We start from the raw sequence: 18046 nt of genomic DNA on the forward strand, positions 1-18046 counted from the left end.
TGGACAGAGGAGCCTGGCAGGCCACAGCCCATGGGGTCACAGAGTCAGTCACAACTGAGCGGCTAAGCACACACAAGCACAGTGCTCCCTCCAGCCTGCCCAGTGTCCCAGTGTCAGTGGTTCAGGTCTGAAGCGACTTGGGCTCGTGTCTCTCCCTCCTCACCTCTGCCTCGTGGTTGTCACTGTTATCTTCATTCTACAGATGAGAAAACCAAATCTCACAGATTCACAGCCACACACTCAGCAAATCTCTCTCAGCCTGTGTTCACTCTGGGTTGTTCTGAACGACCCATTATATTTGTCTCCACAGAGTAAGGACCAGTGGACCCACAAAACCACGAACTGTTGATTAGTGCCCAGAAGTCTGGTCTGAGGTGTTATAGCTCTGGACAAACCCAGACCATCAGGGTATACCTGAACACATCCCACTTTGTCTTCCCCAAAAGGTCGACTCCCTCTAATATCCACCTGGACTCAGGAATATTTGGACTATTTATATTAACCGCAGGAGATCTAATGAGACAAGTTCAAAATTTAGCTTCCAGGGCCCCCCTAATCTCTATCCCCCACTTACACCACCAATCCCTTCACCACAAGGAGACTTTTTAAGGTCTCAGAGACATTAGAGGAATTTTATAACAACCATATTTTATTGAATACTTCCTATGTGCCAAGAACCAAGCCACACAGATTCCATTTATGCTACTTCATTCTCACACGTGCAGACAGACATGAAGTAAGACATGAGTGCTGGCATCGAGGACACTTAGTCCAAAACCCTCACAGAGGAGGGAGGGGTTAGAGCTGCAGGGAGAGTGCCTCCTCAATCCTCCCCCAGCCCTCAAACCCAGCCCAACCCACCCCCAGCTCCATACAACTTCACAGGAAGCAGGAACAAGCAAGGACCTTGGACTCAGACACGCCCCAAGATGATCTGACCAGAAAGCTTATCTCACCCTGAATGCCAGCCCTTTGAGTCCATACTGGGAGGAGAGAGGGGCGGGAATGACAAAGTACAGGAAAGATTTTTCTGGAAGTACACTGGAAGGACATTGGAACACACTGGCAAGGTGGACAAAAGTAGTCAACTTCACCGACCTCCCCCGCCACCGTAGGCAGCAGGGTCGTGTGCCAGCTGCTTCTTGCTCACTCGCCACAAAAGACTTTTCTTTCTCAAAATATAAATTATCCTAATGCTAACAGGGTTAATATTTAACAGTCACAGTATCCCTTATCTTTAATTTGCTTCAGGAGCTTTCAAAACAGTTTCAGAAAAACTTCTAATGCATAAAACCATAGTGATATAAAATGAATTGTGATTTTTAAAATGCTACAGTAGATGAAAAATATTAAACTCCTATTTTAAACAATATACAATCTGGAAACCTTATTGTCCTTCACATTGTTAAGTTGAGTTGTTCACTAGATTAATTTATACAGTAGGCAAAGTTTAAACAATTCCTTTGATAGCTATTTTTAGAAAGACACATACACACACACTCCAGAGGCAATGATTTTATTTCAATCTTAAAAGGTTTCTTTTGTTCTCTAACCATGATATCCTGGCTGGTGGGCAAGGTCTACCCTGGAAGCCTGCTGCGTGGAGCCCAAGGGCACACTGGGGGCCATGACCTTCCTCTGAACCTGCACTTCTGTCCCTCTGCTGAGGAAGGAGAGGCCATCCCACCAGAGGCTGTCATCTCCAAAACTGGAATATCCAGCAAAGGCGGCTCAGGACGTGCTTAGGTCACTCAGTCCTTCCCAGGAGTGTGTGCTTCCCAGCCCACCCAGAGTCCAGTTGGTCCATGGCGCTGACTCCACCATCCTCTGAGTAGACAATCCACTCTGATTCTGAAGTCTGAGATTCCTTCCCGGAACATGAAAAGGCATCGCTCCCACCCAAGCCCTCAGATTGTTGTTGTTGTTCAGTCCCTAAGTTGTGTCCGACTCTGTGCAATGTCTAAAGGTAAAGGAGGGACACTGAGGAGTCAGACAGGCTTACAGAAAATATAATATGTTTCATTTTAGCAATAAAAGATTATGATACCAAGCAAGACCCCGTGGGACTCTTGGGCACAAAAGCCTTTCTGTGCCCCGAATTTCTCTGATTACAGAAAATAGGATTCATTCAACCTCCAAGACCTTCCCTGAGTCCAACAGGCAGGTTCAAGTGGTTGCTAATTAAGGAAGGGGGGGGTGAGGGTGGGGATGTGAGATAAGAGAGAACAGTCAAGAGATACAGTAGTGCAGCCTTGGGGCAAGGTCTGATTCCCCATCAAAGGAAACACACAAAAATATCTTTGAGTTATTTCAGAGATACTGAAACCACCACGGGGGAGAAGTTAACGTTTAACAAGGATGGTATACTGACCACAAGCACAGAGACCCCAGATGAGTTGGAACCAGAAGGTTGGTAATGCTAACTCCCACTCAGCTCACTACCAACCCATCAGAAGAATGTCCGCGAGCTGATCATGCTTTTTTTGAAAACATTACTATAGAACTCCTCACTACCCTCTTCAGGGAGGATCACACGGTTTTGAGGGCATTAGTCCACTGTGGCCGCCTTTGGGTAACAAAGCAATAAGGCTGCTATTTTCTACTTCACCCAACACTCTGTTTCTAAGCTTTAATATGGTGTCAGGGTACAGAGGCCAGATTCAGCTTCAACAGTAAGGTTCTAAAGGGAAAGAAGGCAGACAGAAAGAGGGTGTAGGAAAGGAAAGAGCAGGGAGAAAGGAAGGGAAAAGGGAGGGAGGGAAGGAGAAAGGGAGAGAAGAAAAGGACAAAAGGGAAGGGGTAGGATCCCCCTGCATTTACCCTGGCACATGTGGGACCAGACTCCAGAATGGACACGTCTGCCCAGGGTGTCTCATGCATGTCCTCAGTCACTGAGATGTCAGGGTACTGTTTACAATGTGAGTGTTTGTACTGCCCACATGGAAGCGACCTGTGTACCTGCCCTGAGTACAGGACCTGAGTGTACGCCCACTCAGTAACCTGGGAAGTCTTTACTCACTCTCCCAATCCCATAGATCAGGCCCACCCATGGCCAAGGGTTAGTCAGGCAAGTTCTGCTCAGAGGGATTTGAGTATCAACGTCCGAGAACCCCTTGAAGTTCTGACACGTTGGCCTCCGTCCCTGGGAGAATCAGAGAAGAGAGGTCTGGGGCAGGAGAGGCAGGCAAGGCCTGAGAGGCTGGCTCTATCTGGGGAAGCACTGTTATGCCCAAGTCGCGAAATCTCCCAATGATCACCAGGGAGCCGATATCCGATGCAAAAGCAAGAGAGTCTTTATCACCAAGCTCGACCTGGGGCTCCCACCGTTACCGACACAGCAGCTATAGGGAGGAGCCCAGGGTTTTGGATTACATTGTTTAGATAGGGAGTGTTCATGAAAAAAAGAATTTATAGGTAGGGGGACGTCTGATTGGTCACTTTCTTTCGAAGGGTTGTGTGTTGGTTTTTGATTGGTCCCTATTATCTAGGGGGACCACAAGTTCCTGAACGTTAAGTCAGGAGATTCTGGTCTGGGGTTCAATTGGCTCCTGGGTGGTGGGGTGAGGTCAAGGGATTTCCAAAGGCTCTTTTCCCAGAACCTAACAAAATGGAGTTTTTCTTTTAACAAAATGGAGTAGCTTAGGTTCTTCAGCACAATGCCTGAAAGCCACCCACTCTGGCCAGGCACGTTAGAAACCATTTGTATGAGTTGTTTTGTAACAGGAAGTCCTGGTAAGGAACATGGAATTAATAAGCCACCAGCAACCGGAAGAGTTCAGGAAAGGTCAAAAGTTGACACACGTGTCCAACTACCTCCCAGAATCCTTCTCGCTGGCTGAGCAGTGCATCCATCTTGGCTGAGCAATGCCTGCTCTGAATCAGGATAATTGGCCAAAGACAACCAGGAAACTAATCCCATCACCATAAAGCCCAAGACTGCGGAGCAGTTCTCCTGGGTTCCCTTGCCCTACTGCTCTCCGCCAGGGCGCCCTTTTCCAATAAAATCTCTTGCTTTGTCAGCACGTGTGTTTCCTCAGACAATTCATTTCCGAGTGTTAGACAAGAGCCCATTTTCGGGCCCTGGAAGGGGTCGCCCTTCCTGCAACAGTTCTAACAGTCGCTAGGATGCCCACCCTGTTCCTTCATGTCAGGAGACTTGTCTCCACAGGCTGAGTTGTGGGCTGAAGCCCTGAGGCCAGGCCCTGATCCCTCATGATGTCACCAAACACTCGGGCACACCGTTCACCCAGTGCCATTTTACTCTGAACATCACATACTTTATTATAACCCTCAGAGGAAAGTCTTACTTTCTTCATTTTACAGCTGAGAGTCAGAGGTTCAGCAACATGAAGAGGCCTGCCCAGAGTTATGTGTGTCAAACCCACAGGCTCCAGGCCCCACTAAAGCTCAGTTGAGCCCTAAACAGGGGCCACCAGGTAGGGGCGAACCAGCTCCAGAGGTGCTCCAGGGATCTGGGGGCAGGAGGGCAGGCAGAAGAAATGTTAGAATACCTTTCATCTTAACTGGTTTTTAATGTGCTATTTGTGTTCGTTTTTAGAATCTGTACAACATTTCCACATACTTGATAGATGCTTGTTGAAAATACATTACTGAAAGGAGTGCATGATCCAGAATTAGAGGCCAAGCTCCAGTCTTCCACTCCAGAAATCCTCTCTAGAGCAGCAGGTATCAGAGAGGGAGGCAGCAGGATCAACCTGCAGCAACTGCTTGGGAGGCAGCCCAGAAACAGGGTGCTACAGGGATAGGAGAAACCCGGGGGCCAAGAGAAGGGCTGCTCTGCCGGATCAGCCCAGGTTCCACCGGGTTCTGCTGCCCCCTTGTGGCCAGCGCTGTGGACTGAAAAAACGGCTTTCCTGCAGGAGGACACGGAGGGAGGGAAAGGAGAGGCAGACAAGGAATGTTCGAAAAATGGGCGTGGACACAGGAAACCACACACAAAAGACTGCAGGCTACAGGATTCCTCATATATGAAGTTACAGCACAGGCAAAATGCGTCAGTGGTGGCAGAAGTCAGATGAGGAGGTCCTGGAAGCTTGAGGGGACACTTAGAGAGGGACACCAGGGAGCTATCAGATACAACCTGGGCGTGGTTACTCAGCTGTGTGCATACGAAAAAACTTCATCACACTGCACACTGGACATCAGTGCCCTTTATTCCATTCGATTATTATCTTTTGCTCCCCTATGCCTCCTTCTTTCTGCCTCTCAACTAAAACAAAAACAGAAACTTCTGGGGAGGAGGTATGTGACATTTGGACCAGAAGACTTATTTGTGTTGATCTTCCCCAAGTCTGGTGCCAGTCTCAGAAAGCACTAAATAAAGTCACATTCTTACATAGCAAGGACACAAGAGGAATGCAGTGATATAAACAAAGAGAAAAGTAATTAACTCAAAAGTCTAGAGTTGCTAACATCAAAACTATTATATATCTTTTTCCATATCCCGTCTACATTGATTAACATCCTCCCAGGTGCCTAAAAGATAAAGAATATGGAGGCCTGGCAGCAGTCATTGAGTCAACAGTGAAAACCGTCTATCAATATAATTTTTAACTCTTTAGAAAAGGCTTTGTATCTTTAAGATGCTTTAAGCTTTGTGCCTCTCGTGGTTGGGGGGGAGGGGGGGGTATAAGCAATTTACAAGCTGTAAGAGGTCCGGGTAACCTGTTAGGCAAGCTAGAGAGTTATCAGAGGGCCCTGATTTGACTTTTTCCAGAGAATATTAGAAGAATGGAAAAGCAGGCAGATTCTTATTTTGCAGGGGTGGATGCTCAGGAAATTCCAGGGGGAAAACCTGAGGTCTGATTAGCCTTGCCATCAGAGCTCTGCCCCATGACCTTGTCATGGGTGCAATTCCTCACGCTGGCTCCCGGCAGTGTCTCTTTCAATTCTGGTTTCTTCGGTATGTATGCCCAGTAGTGGGATTGCTGGGTCATAAGGCAGTTCTATTTCCAGTGTTTTAAGGAACCTCCACACTGTTCTCCACAATGGCTGTACTAGTTTGCATTCCCACCAACAGTGTAAGAGGGTTCCCTTTTCTCCACACCCTCTCCAGCATTTATTGCTTGTAGACTTTTGGATCGCAGCCATTCTGACTGGCGTGAAATGGTACCTCATTGTGGTTTTGATTGTGCTTTTTCATTTCTCTGATAATGAGTGATGGTGAGCATATTTTCATGTGTTTGTTGGCCATCTGTATGTCTTCTTTGGAGAAATGTCTGTTTAGCACAGGGCCGGCTGTGATGGATGTGATGAGATCTGTTAGGAACCTTGTCTAAGGAACAAGATTCTATGAAACCAAACAGTGAAGATACTCCACTGAGACTGGAGAGACAGCCTGAGTTTCAACTGGATGTGTAGCAATGAAGCAGAAATAGACTTCAGGGGAAATAAACCAAAAAAATTAATCTGTTTCTCCATGGAAATGTCAAGGGAGTGGAGTCCCATCTTACACAAGAAACTTGATTCTTGGGCAGGCAAGTCTTCTATATGAAAAAAATAACCCTTGAAAATTGGTTACGTTGCTCATAAAGTACTGCCCCATACTTGTGCATAAGGGAAACATAAACATGTAAAATGTACAGTAAAACATATAATATTATACACAGATTTATGATAAACCAAAAAATGCATCTTCAAACTTTAAAAATCACCTCAGCACTTGAAAAGAATCAAGGGCTTCCCTGGTGGTTCAGTGGTAAAGAATCCACCTCCCTACAAAGGCTACAAAGGTGCAAGGAGATCCAACCAGTCCATCCTAAAGGAGATCAGTCATGAAAATTCATTGGAAGGACTGATGCTGAAGCTGAAACCCCAATACTTTGGCCACCTGATGCGAAGAACTGACTCATTGGAAAAGACCCTGATGCTGGGAAAGATTGAAGGTGGGAGGAGAAGGAGACGACAGAGGATGAGATGGTTGGATGGCATCACCAACTCAATGGACATGAGTTTGAGTAAATTCCAGGAGTTGGTGATGGACAGGGAAGCCTAGTTTGTTGCAGTCCATGGGGTCACAGAGAGTCGGACACGACTGAGTGACTAAACTGAACTGAACTGGCAAAGGCGACATGGGTTTGACCCCTGATCCAGGAAGATCCCACATGCCCCAGAGCAACTAAGCCCATGCTCTACAGCTACTGAGCCTGTGCTCTAGAGCCCAGGAGCCGCAACTACTGAGCCCACATGCTGCCCCTTCTAACGCCCGTGTGCCCTAGAGGCCATGCTCCACAGTAAAAGAAGCCACCACAATGAGAAGCCTGTGTACCACAACTAAAGAGCAGCCCCTACTTGTTGCAACTAGAGAAAGCCCTCACACAAAAAGGAAGTCCCAGCACAGCCAATAAATAAATAATGAGAAAGGGATCCATGAATAGAAGAAGCTTTCGATTTAGAATAAAGATCCAAACGCCAGCCTTCTCTGGGGGATCTAGAAAAGTCTGTGTGTCTTTTCAGGCTTCTCTGAATCTGTGGGGGAAGAATACTTAGGTAAATTATACCTGCTATTACACTGTTTCCTATTTTTATGTTAATAACATAGGATTTTTGCAATGTACTTATCCCTAAAATTATCTGTATTAAAAGGGTTTTGCTTATATTTAACATAAAATTTTTCATTAATTTTTTTTTTAAAAGGGCATTAATGAGAACCATTTAATGGTTTTAGTAGAATATCATTGTAAGGGACAGGGGAAAAGTTACTGGCTGTAAATTTTTATGACCATTTCTTACAAAACGTATTACTTTAAAGATTTATGTATGTAACAATGAGTACAATAAAAGCCACGCTAAAAATAATTTGAAATCAAAGTACTGCATAGAGATAAGTCTTTGCTGTGCTGCAACTGGCTGGGCCCATTTTTGAAAGCTTCCTTTTCTCCTTTCCCCCTTCTTTCCTTCCGTCTTCCCCTCCTCGTCCCTCCCTCTCACCTTCTTCCTCCCTCCTCCTTCCGCCCCTTTTATAATTTTTAAATTATAAAAATACATAATTTTCATAAAGTCATATACATGCCTCTCAGACAAGTAGAGAAGTCAAAGAATTTATTCAGAGAAATAATCTGTTATGGAACTGCTACAATTATAAAGCTGGTTCAAAGAGCATTTTGAAGGATAGCTTAATTATTGTCTCACCAGGAAAAGCAGTGAGAAATAAATATGCTGAGTTGGGGGGGAAAGTGGTTAATGTCCTGTACCGTGCTGTGCTGTGCTCAGCCACTCAGTCGTGTCTGACTCTCTGCGATCCCATGGACTGTAGCCCTCCAGGCTCCTCTGTCCAAGGGATTTCCCAGGCAAGAATACTGGAGTGGGTTGCAATTTCCTACTCCAACATGACACCTTACATTTTGTCTATTTCCAGGATTTTTTTAATTAATATTTTAAAGTATAGTTGATTTAAAATGTGATATGCTTCTACATATATTCAGCAAAGTGAATATTTCCAGGTTTTAAATAATTATATATTTTTGCAATACAAGGAAAAGATTTCAAGAATGATAGAGGAGTGGGTAATAAAAGATGGTTTCTTTAAAAATAAGCATTTTAGAAACTATCAGAACAATTCCATAGAATTCAAAATTGCATTCAATGGAGTCCAGCTATACCTTCTTAAATATTGACCAGTTTTGCATCTATTTGTAAGCAAATTTAAGCACACTTTAATCTATCAATAGGTAGTATTTTGAATTCTTTGAACAGGTTGTAACAGCTACTGTTCCCCCTTTAAATGAGTTGAATAAAGTAGTTTGTGCACACACACACAAACAGTCAGAAACTGGGTAGTGCCTATCCAACTAGGACCCACAGCAGCCATTCTACATCTTCAGTGAAGCAGAGCCACAGCCTGCGGGCTTACTCTCCAGGCATCTGTGAAATTCAAGGAGCTTGAGCAAATCCCCAAAGGTCTGGGTCCCTCAGAGTGCTGCTTCCTTTTCTGCCCTTTACCATAGGACTTGGAAGGACTAAGAGGCAATACACTGATTACTAGTATCGTGCTCACGGTCGAAGCTTTCTGCAATTCACCTGCCTTTGAAAACTCTCGTCTTCACTCACACCTTAATGCTGGTAACAGTTCTTTTCTTTCCTCCTGATGCAGACACTACAGAAAAACCCAGATCCTTCTCCTTTCCTGAAACAAACAGCACAAGCTTTTACAAGAAACAGAAATCTACTGAGGTTGATAAAAATAGATGAGTTTCATCCACCTCAGAATAGGAAGTATATAAAGTAGAATGCTAACTCCTCTAAAATTCATCAGCCATCCATTTCCCTGCAAGATTCTGGATGGCCAATGCTTCTGGTCAGACTCTGGATCCTCATAAATACAACTGGAGACCCACCTTCGGTTCTGGGTTCCTCTGCATTGATTCAATAAAATAACTCCATTTTATTCTGCAGAGTGATTCAGCCCTCACGCCCTTTAATAACCAAATGGTGTATAAACACCATAAAAGGGACCTCCCTGGTGATCCAGTAGCTAAGACTCTGTGTTCCCCATGCAAGGGGTCTGGGTTCGATCCTTGGTCAGGGAACCAGATCCTACATGCCCCAACTAAGAGGTCACATGCCACAACCAAGACCTGGTGCAGCCAAATAAAAAAAATAACAAATTTTTTCTAAAAAGCACTAAAAAACTTGTTTATTGCCACCAGAAAATTGACTTCCCATGGCAAACTACAGCCTAATCAAAACTACTTCAGAAACAGTCCACGACTAGCTTCTCAAACCTGAGTCCATGGCATGAACTGACAATTGTTATAACCACAGGCCCAGGAGTCTGTCTCCAGAGCAGTGGGACGAGACCCCCCAGCCATCCAGGCTGCACCTCAGGGGCCTCTGTCACAAGGGGTCTGAAGCTCCAGGAAGAGCCACAGTGAGGGTCCAGGAGAGTGACCAGCCCTATGGGGACACAGCCTCGGGGTTGCAGGGGAGCAATGGAGACTCGGCCCCTGGAGGACTATCAGCACCAGAGCCTGAGCTGAACCCTGCCCCTGGGAGGCTCACAGACTCCTCCAGAGAAGGATTGCTAAGGGCAACAGGGAGCCCCTCAGACCCTCCCATCTTGGAGCAGACAGTCAGGGACACGTCTCCTGACCTAATCATGAAGTATGGGAAGAGAGTCCCAGAGAAGGAAGCCTGAGGGAAGGAGAAAATGTGGGAGCCATCAGTCATGTTGTAGAAGGAGACGTCCCCTTCCTGGTGGTCCAGGAACACCCCCACCCTAAGGGGGTGGGGAGCCTGCATGAAGGATAGCAGAGTCTGAGGTACAGTAAGGGCACAATATCCTCTTTCATTTCTCCCCACAACCCAGAACCCCTTATCTGAGGACTCTACGTACCAGCATTTCCTGTTCACACCTTCCCTACAGACCCCCAGGGCCCACTCGCTTTGGTCTCCATCCCTGATCTCCACCTCCCAGTAACAGCGCCCTGATGTGATGCCCTCAAAGCCCAGTACACTGCAGGTATCTCCAGAGGTCACACAGGAGGCCTTCAAGGTCACACTTGTCTTTTCATGAGAGATGACAAGGTCTGAATGGGCAGATCCTGGATCCAGAGTGACAGGCCCTGCAGAGAAAGTTATCTATCATTCAAGGTCTTTCCCTCCCCAAGAACACAGTCGCTCAATCATGTCCGACTCTTTGCGACCCCATGGACTGTACCCCACTAGGCTCCTCTGTCCATGGGATTCTCCAGGCAAGAATACTGGAGTGGGTTGCCATTTCCTTCTCCAGGGATCTTCCCAACCCAGGGATCAAACCCAGGTCTCTCGCATTGCAGGCAGACGCTTTAACCTCTGAGCCACCAGGGAAGCCCCAAGGACACACAACCACCCCTCAACCAGGAATCCCAGCTGCATGGGAGGAAGGCTAAGCACCCTGACAGTAGGAACTTGTGATTCAAGTCTATGAGCCTCCAAGCAGGAATTAGGACCTACGAGACTGATTTCAGGGTGTGATATGTCACAGAGCCCTTGACCACCAGCCTGCTCTCCAAGGGCTGAAGGATGTCTATTTAGTATTCAATATCAGCCAAAGTCATCAGCCCCACCTGTGTGTGACTATCACCACCACATCCCAACCCACATTATTGATGGTGCCAGCATCTATATCACCACTGAGAACTGAAGGAGAGGCCACACGGGGACAGCAGTAGGAAAATCGAGAAAATACACAAAGTCACTCACATTCCTGGAACTCCTCCTTCCGCCAATCTACAAGGAAAACACACGTTTCATATCAGGGGGTTGATATGAAACGTGTGTTCAGGGGTTCGCAAGACTGTACAACACACATTGGGGTGGGTACCTGGGGTGGGTACTGGAGCTGCTAATGAAGGATTTGTAGGGAAAATGTTTGGAAACATTCACTTGATACATTTATTGCTCTTTTATACACACATAGAATGATCATTTTGCAACCTTTTGCTGAAGACCTAGCCATAAACCTTAATACTCAAGGATTGAGAAGCTGGAGACTGACCTGAACAGAAAGATCTTTGCCATATTTGCCTATCAAATTATTCTTTCTCAAGGCCCTAGCCACATATCTATAATGAAAGATAGGTTTTCTAGAGAAAGAATTAGGGAGATAAAATTTTTTTCACTAGTGAAGAACAGATCGGGCTGAGCTTGCAGGTGGTCTCTGAGCCACGGGTAGAGAGAATACAAGTGGCTAAGCTGAACTGGGACCATGACTATGTGCCAGGAGAGAAGAGAGCTCAGCGCACAGCACTGGAGACATCTGACCCAGGTAGAAGACCATGCACAGGTTTCCAGAGAGGGAGAGAGACGTTCAAATAAGGAAGCACGACATGCGCTGGAAAGAAGAAACACGAATAACTTCTCCTTCCATTTCTGTAGGAACAAAACCATCCCTATAGACACGGCATATGGTGAAAATACTAAAAAATGCTGATTCTAGTTTCATGGTACAGTTTCTTTTTTTTAATGAAAGGTATAGAATAAAAGGTATACATTAAAATAGATATACATTAAAATACACACGACTTAAACTTGGCAGAGAAGGTGAGGATGGTAAAAGAAGACTACACAATCGTCATTGTTTAGAAAGAAATCCCTGCAAGAATCAGTAAGATGTTGGTGGTGGTTCTCATCCATCTGGTGCCCAGGCCTCCTTCACCCCCTGGGTTCCCCACTGTCTCTCACAGTCTGTATTCCTGACCCTAAACAGGAGCATTCCAAGCAGGAACAGGGCCTATGACATAGGCTCAGAGGGCACAGAGCCTTCACTCACCCCACTGCTAAGGGTCCTTGAGACCACCCTCACTGCACGGGCATCCCTGCAACCACACACCTGCCCCAGCTCCTCTGGGAGGTGCAGATGGTCTCATGATCAGAGCCAAACTCATTATATGGTTACCTAAAAAGGGCTTAGGAATACAAGTTTCTCTGAAATATTTTAAAGAGGACTCAAGGAGTCCATCACATTTCATGTCATGAACCTTGCAAACTCTCAGTGCACTTCTCAGATTCACACCACGTGGCTGTGACTTTTGAACTTGTGATCTTTGGCCTCTCTTCAGTCACTCTGTCCACTCAAAACCTCTACAGGGCATTTCCCCCACACGCTCCTATACTTCCTTCACATCTCCTCTCCTCCTCCTGATCTTTCTTCCGAGATTCGTTCCCCTACCCGTTCTCCAATAAGCAATTTAACCTCTCTCACGGCCTCCTTTTCCAATCTTCTACATTAACCCCGAAAAAGGGAGGAGAGGCCTGAGCCCTTCAGACAAATATTCTCCTAAAATGGAAGATGATGTCGTGAATAATCCATCATATGTTACACTTTTGGTTTTATGGCAAAAAAAATGCACTTGGGATTTTCCATATAATTTTAGATATTTCACATGCTCATCCCTGGAGTTCATAAATATCCCAGAGGTGGTGGACCCCAGAGTCAGAACACCTGCTCCTCATCAACCAAGGAGGCTTGGAGGATGAAAGCCAGCCTGGACATGGGGTCAGAGCATGAGGAAGCAGAGAGAAGACCAATATTCCAGAGGACCAGGGAGAAACGGGGAAACTAAAACTAGAGCCAAAGAGAGAAGGATTCAAACCAAGGGTCCCATAAGCAAGCGAGCATGACTTCTGAAATCTTCCAGAGATGAGCGATCCCTGGTCCACACGGTCATTCCCTGCTGCCGTCCCTCCTCACCACTGACCCCTCCTCTGTCACTGTCACCGGAAGTCCCAGTTGCAACAGGCGTTTGGGGAGGGTGCTGCTAACCCTGACAGTGCCTGCAGCAGAGCACGGGCAGGATGGAGGCACATCTGTGTTCTGAGGAGTCCCTGCAGTCTCCAGGTGGAGGCTACGAAGGTGACAAGAAGACCAGGGACACTACCCCATCCTGCTGTGGGGTCCCCTTTGGGAGAAGGGGGCAGAGTCTAGGCTGGGAGGGGAGGCCGCAGGAACTCAGCGCCACTTACCCGCATACAGCCAGGCCTTCCTCCAGGCTGAAAGGGAACACACTCTGGTGAGACCTCAGCCAGAAGAAACCTGTTCAGGAATCCACTGGCCGTTGCCTCCCCTCTGCTCTGCAGGTGAGACTAAGCACAGTGGGGGAGCGGCTGGAGAGGAGGTGACCTCCAGCCACGTGTAGACAGCGGTTGTGGTGGGGAATCCCCTGGAGCACAGGTCAGAAGCCTGCGGCACTCTGGACTGACTTCCACCGCTGTCCCACTGCTGTGTGACATTTGGCTAGTTCACCTAGTTGCTCCTCCCTCAAAATCCTTCAAAACTCCTGTCTCACCTGCTACTCCATGTTGCTACTCAGGCTCAGAAGCTGCTTGTTTGAATATATTTTAGCGGAAAAAAGTATACATTACTCCACAATTTTAACAATTAATTATTGCATCAGTATTTTCTGGAAAAAATATATATGAAAAATTGACATGAAGCAGGAATTTTAAAAGAACATAGACACAAGGTCAACTCCAAGGTAAAACTGGCCAAGCATTCCCAGAGGAAATCATTCTAGAGATACATGTCATTTTTCTGGGCAGCCCATGACTTTTCCATGCATCGTCAGCCTAGGCATCCCCTCAATCACTTTCTGATCACCATCTTGAGGAACTGGAGAGAAGAGACTCTCCCTGGATGGTGTGCTGGGATAGAGGAAGGAGGCCACACACAAACTTAATCACCGTTTGTTTGTGTAGCTCCTTCAGTGAAATCTCAGGGCATGTGGTTTTGGCCCTCAGGAGCTGATCAAAAACCAGATGCATTCAGGCTACAAAGCTATCAGTAATTTTCGGGTTGATCACAGTTAGAATACCACCCAGGGGGCGTGAGAAACTCTGAGGTCACCATCAGACCCAAGCTTCCTGCCAGCCCAGGTCTGGGAGAGGCCTAGGAGCCGGGTTCTGCCTCCCCCAGCCTCCACTTCCACCCCACAAAAGGGGGTCCACATGTCTAGACACAAACAAGGAAAGGGACACCTTGGCACAGGTAAGACAGACCCAAGGACATCTGGAGAGTCACTCACCAGCCAGGTAAGTGGATTTCCTCCTCTCTGAAAAGCAACACAGGAAATAGGTGAGCTAAGAACCAGACTGTCTCCTGTGAAGGGGATGCAGAGAGCTCAAGAGGAAAAGTACAGCTTACCTAGTTCTTCCTGAAGTTTAGCTGAAAGAAAGTGAAAACAAAAAACCATGAACTCCACTCCCTAAGAAAAAGATTCACAAACACCACCTCTCTGTGTGTAACCCCTGGCGAAGACGTTCCAACTGCAGACCCATCGGAGCCTCCACGGCTCCAGCTGTCTGCCCAGGTCTCCCCAGCCACCTGCTCTGGACTGAGATTTCCCCAGAGCCCTGGACTCAGGCCCTGTGGTCAGTTCCTCCCTCTCAGCACCAGCTGCCACATTCACCAGCCTTGACCCCTGTCCTGCCTTACCTGCGTCCTTCAGCACTTCCTCCTTTGTCCGACAGTCCTGCTCTCTAGTCTGGCACAGAGTCTCCTTTTCTCGCATCTCCTGCACCTTCATGGAATGTTCTTTCTTGGTGTAACATCCAGCCCCAAGGAGCAAGATCACCAGCACAGTCAGGCTCACCGAGAAAGCCACCTTCCAGGGAGAGGCCTGGGGGAAGAAGGGCTCTGCAGCCCAGCCAGACACCCCGTCAGGACCCCCGCCAAGGACAGCCCAGCCCGGAACACCCAGGAACACCCGGTCCCCTCCTCCAGCCTGCTGGAAGCCAGGAGCCCCTCTGACCTGGGATGAAAATGGCCATGGCCTTCTCCTGGCCCAGGACAGGGTTGAGGATGGAGCAGGTCACGTTCCCCACAGAGCTGTCTCGCACCACCAGCGCCGCCTCCACGCTGAACAGCCCTTCAGCATCCTGGGTGTGGGCCTCGGAGAACGCCAGGAACTTCTCTCCGCTGAGGTCTCTCCACTGCACCTGAGGCTTCGGGAACCACCCCGAGGCCATGCACACCACGCGAACCCCATCTTCCTCAGGCCCTGTGATGCGCACCTGAGGGGCAGAGCCCACACCTGCGGGAGACAAGATGCAGAGCCCAGGGACCCAGCAGTGCCTACGTGTGCACAACTCCAGGGGGTGCCCTGCACTTGGCATTCTGGGGGCTCTGGGGGCAGCCTGGTCCCACAGGGAACAAGGAGGTGGCCTTGCCTCGGCGAACAGAAGGAAGAAGCATAGGGATCCCCAGGGTTTCAGAGGGCTGGGGCCCTTCTCCCCAGTCGTGCAGGTGGAAAGGCTGATGCCGTGTGAACAGGGGGAGGAATGTGGTCCCAGGTCCACCCTTATCCTGGACTCTCCTCACCTCACACTCTCCCAGGGCGTCTGCTTCCACACCCACTGCCTATCTTTGTAAATCACCAGGAAAGTTAGGTCAGCTGACACCCCTGTGCCCTGAACTCCGCTTCCTTCTATCCTCAGGTTTACCTCCACATGGACTCCTCACATGTACTTCAAACTCCTAATTCCAGAACTAATATGTGATTTGGCCCCATCTCTGATGGCTTGATTATGAAAATATTCCCACATCTCCACTCATCTTTATATCCAGAGCCCTGTCTGCCTCGCTCTGGTCCCCTCTGAACAGCCTGCCCCCTCACTCACTCCCACCAGCCATGAGGACCCCAGGTGTCCCTAGAACACACCAGCCACGCACAGCCTCCTCAGGGCATTAAGGGTGGTGTTCCCTCCCCTTAGAACTTGCAACCCCCAGATGTCCAAGACGCTGAATCCCTCCTTCCAGTCTATGTTCAGAAACACATCCTCCATCAGGACCAGCCTGCGCCACTGTGTGACACTGCAGCCTGGCCTCACTCCCAACGCCGGTCCTGATCCCCTTCCCCTGTTCCACTCGGCTCCTCCTCCTCAGCACTTACCACATTCTAACATCACCTATAATCTGTTTCTTCATTGTGACTGCTTGATCATCCACTTGAGAATATAAACTCATTACAATGGGGATATTTGTTAGGTTCTCTGATGCATCCAAGGTGCTTAGAACAGGACCAAACACAGTATGTGCAACCTCAGTCACTTCAGTCAGATCCAATTCTTTGCGACCATATGGACTGTAGCCCTCCAGGCTCCCCTGTCCATAGGATCCTCCAGGCAAGCATATTGAAGTGGGTTGCCATTTCCTCCTCCAGGGGATCTTCCCGACCCAGGGATAGAATGTTGCAGGTGGATTCTTTACCACTGAGCCACCTGAGAAGCCCAGACACGTAGGAGGGACTATATATATTTGCATTTAATGAATGAATGGATCAAAGAGCCTCCCTTCCTCCTGTGATAAATAAGGGGCTGAGTTATATCTTTCAGATCCCTCCCAGTTCCAACACCCCAAAACTCTAATCTAGTTACCCAAGTCACCAACCTGCCACCTTCAGCTCCAAACCAGCCTTTTCATAGAAGTGTCCTTTTCTGAAGACGCAGGTGTACAGCCCATTGTCAGAAGCCTGGACCCTCTGGATGCGCACGGCAGCATATCCCTGGCTGAGGAGGTCCCCCACCAGCGAGGTCCGCCCTGCATAAAGAGCCATCTGCTCCTCCTTCTGCTCCTGTCGGTTCTGATAGACGAACACGGCTTCCAAAAGCTTGGAGCGGAACCACCTCAGCTCCATGTCCTCTGCACTCACAGCTGGAAATAGGGAGCATGGCAGTACAGCTTCTCCTCCCAGCACTGCCACAATGGGGTGCAAAGGGCCAATCACCCGGAACGTGTCTGTGGACACAGAGACAGCAGAGAGAGAGAGAGGCAGACCGAGGGCAGGGGACGCACAGCATCAGGTGGGAAGGCCCCAGGCTCGGATGAGATGACCACGGGACTGATGGATTGAGCTTGATGACTGAATCTGGGCAACAACTCTGGTCACATTTTTGCGACAGAGAAACAGTTTCAAGGAGAATCCCTCACCCTCCTGTTCTCCTGGCCCCAGGCCGTTCTGTGAAGGCCCTCAGCGTGAATATGCAACAGAATCGTCATGAGATCAAGGGAATCACAACTGGCAGGGACCCCCTTCACCCCCAGGACACCTTCTGATATAGCAGGTCTGGGGTAGACCCAAGGAAATGCCTTTGTAAACAGTCACTGGGAGGCTGATACTGCTGCTCCATGGACCACACTTGGAGAACCACAGCTCTATCCTGCCCCACACTCCTTGGGCAGGACTGAACCCTGAACAAAGTACATACCCGGGGTCTAGGTCAGAAATTCTTGATCATCAGCCACACCCAGGAGCTACTCTATTCAAGCCCTAACTTTATCATGTGTGTTCAAGACTTTCTCCTCAGCTCAAATGTGCACTAAAACCCAGATCCAAATGCTGTTTTCGTTAAAAAGCTGCCTTTCTTCTCATCACCCACAGGAACCCGTATTTACCCCACTAACATCTTCCTAGAGCCTTTGTCCTTCTGAGACCTGGTGGATGGGTCACAACATGACCCCTGTGCGAGACAGCCCTGCCGGATCTCTGAAGAAAGATTTCAGCTGCTCAGAGTTGGCCTGAGTCACCATCGTCTCTCACCTGGAGGACAA

General features: G+C 48.1%; 1 protein-coding gene across 1 annotated transcript; it reads right to left on the bottom strand.

The window, feature by feature from the left end:
* Window positions 1-1918: 1918 nt before the first annotated feature.
* Window positions 1919-17255, bottom strand: LOC138097942 (butyrophilin-like protein 1; the record flags this gene model as incomplete). The annotated part of the gene is made up of 7 exons (XM_068994164.1): window positions 1919-1960; window positions 13465-13491; window positions 14523-14549; window positions 14642-14662; window positions 14933-15133; window positions 15249-15530; window positions 16886-17255. Coding segments are annotated over 7 exons (963 nt in total), but the record flags the coding sequence as incomplete, so codon positions are not given.
* Window positions 17256-18046: the final 791 nt, after the last annotated feature.

The sequence above is a fragment of the Capricornis sumatraensis genome, chromosome 22, assembly GCF_032405125.1.
Source record: "Capricornis sumatraensis isolate serow.1 chromosome 22, serow.2, whole genome shotgun sequence".
Classification (NCBI taxonomy): Eukaryota; Metazoa; Chordata; class Mammalia; order Artiodactyla; family Bovidae; genus Capricornis; species Capricornis sumatraensis.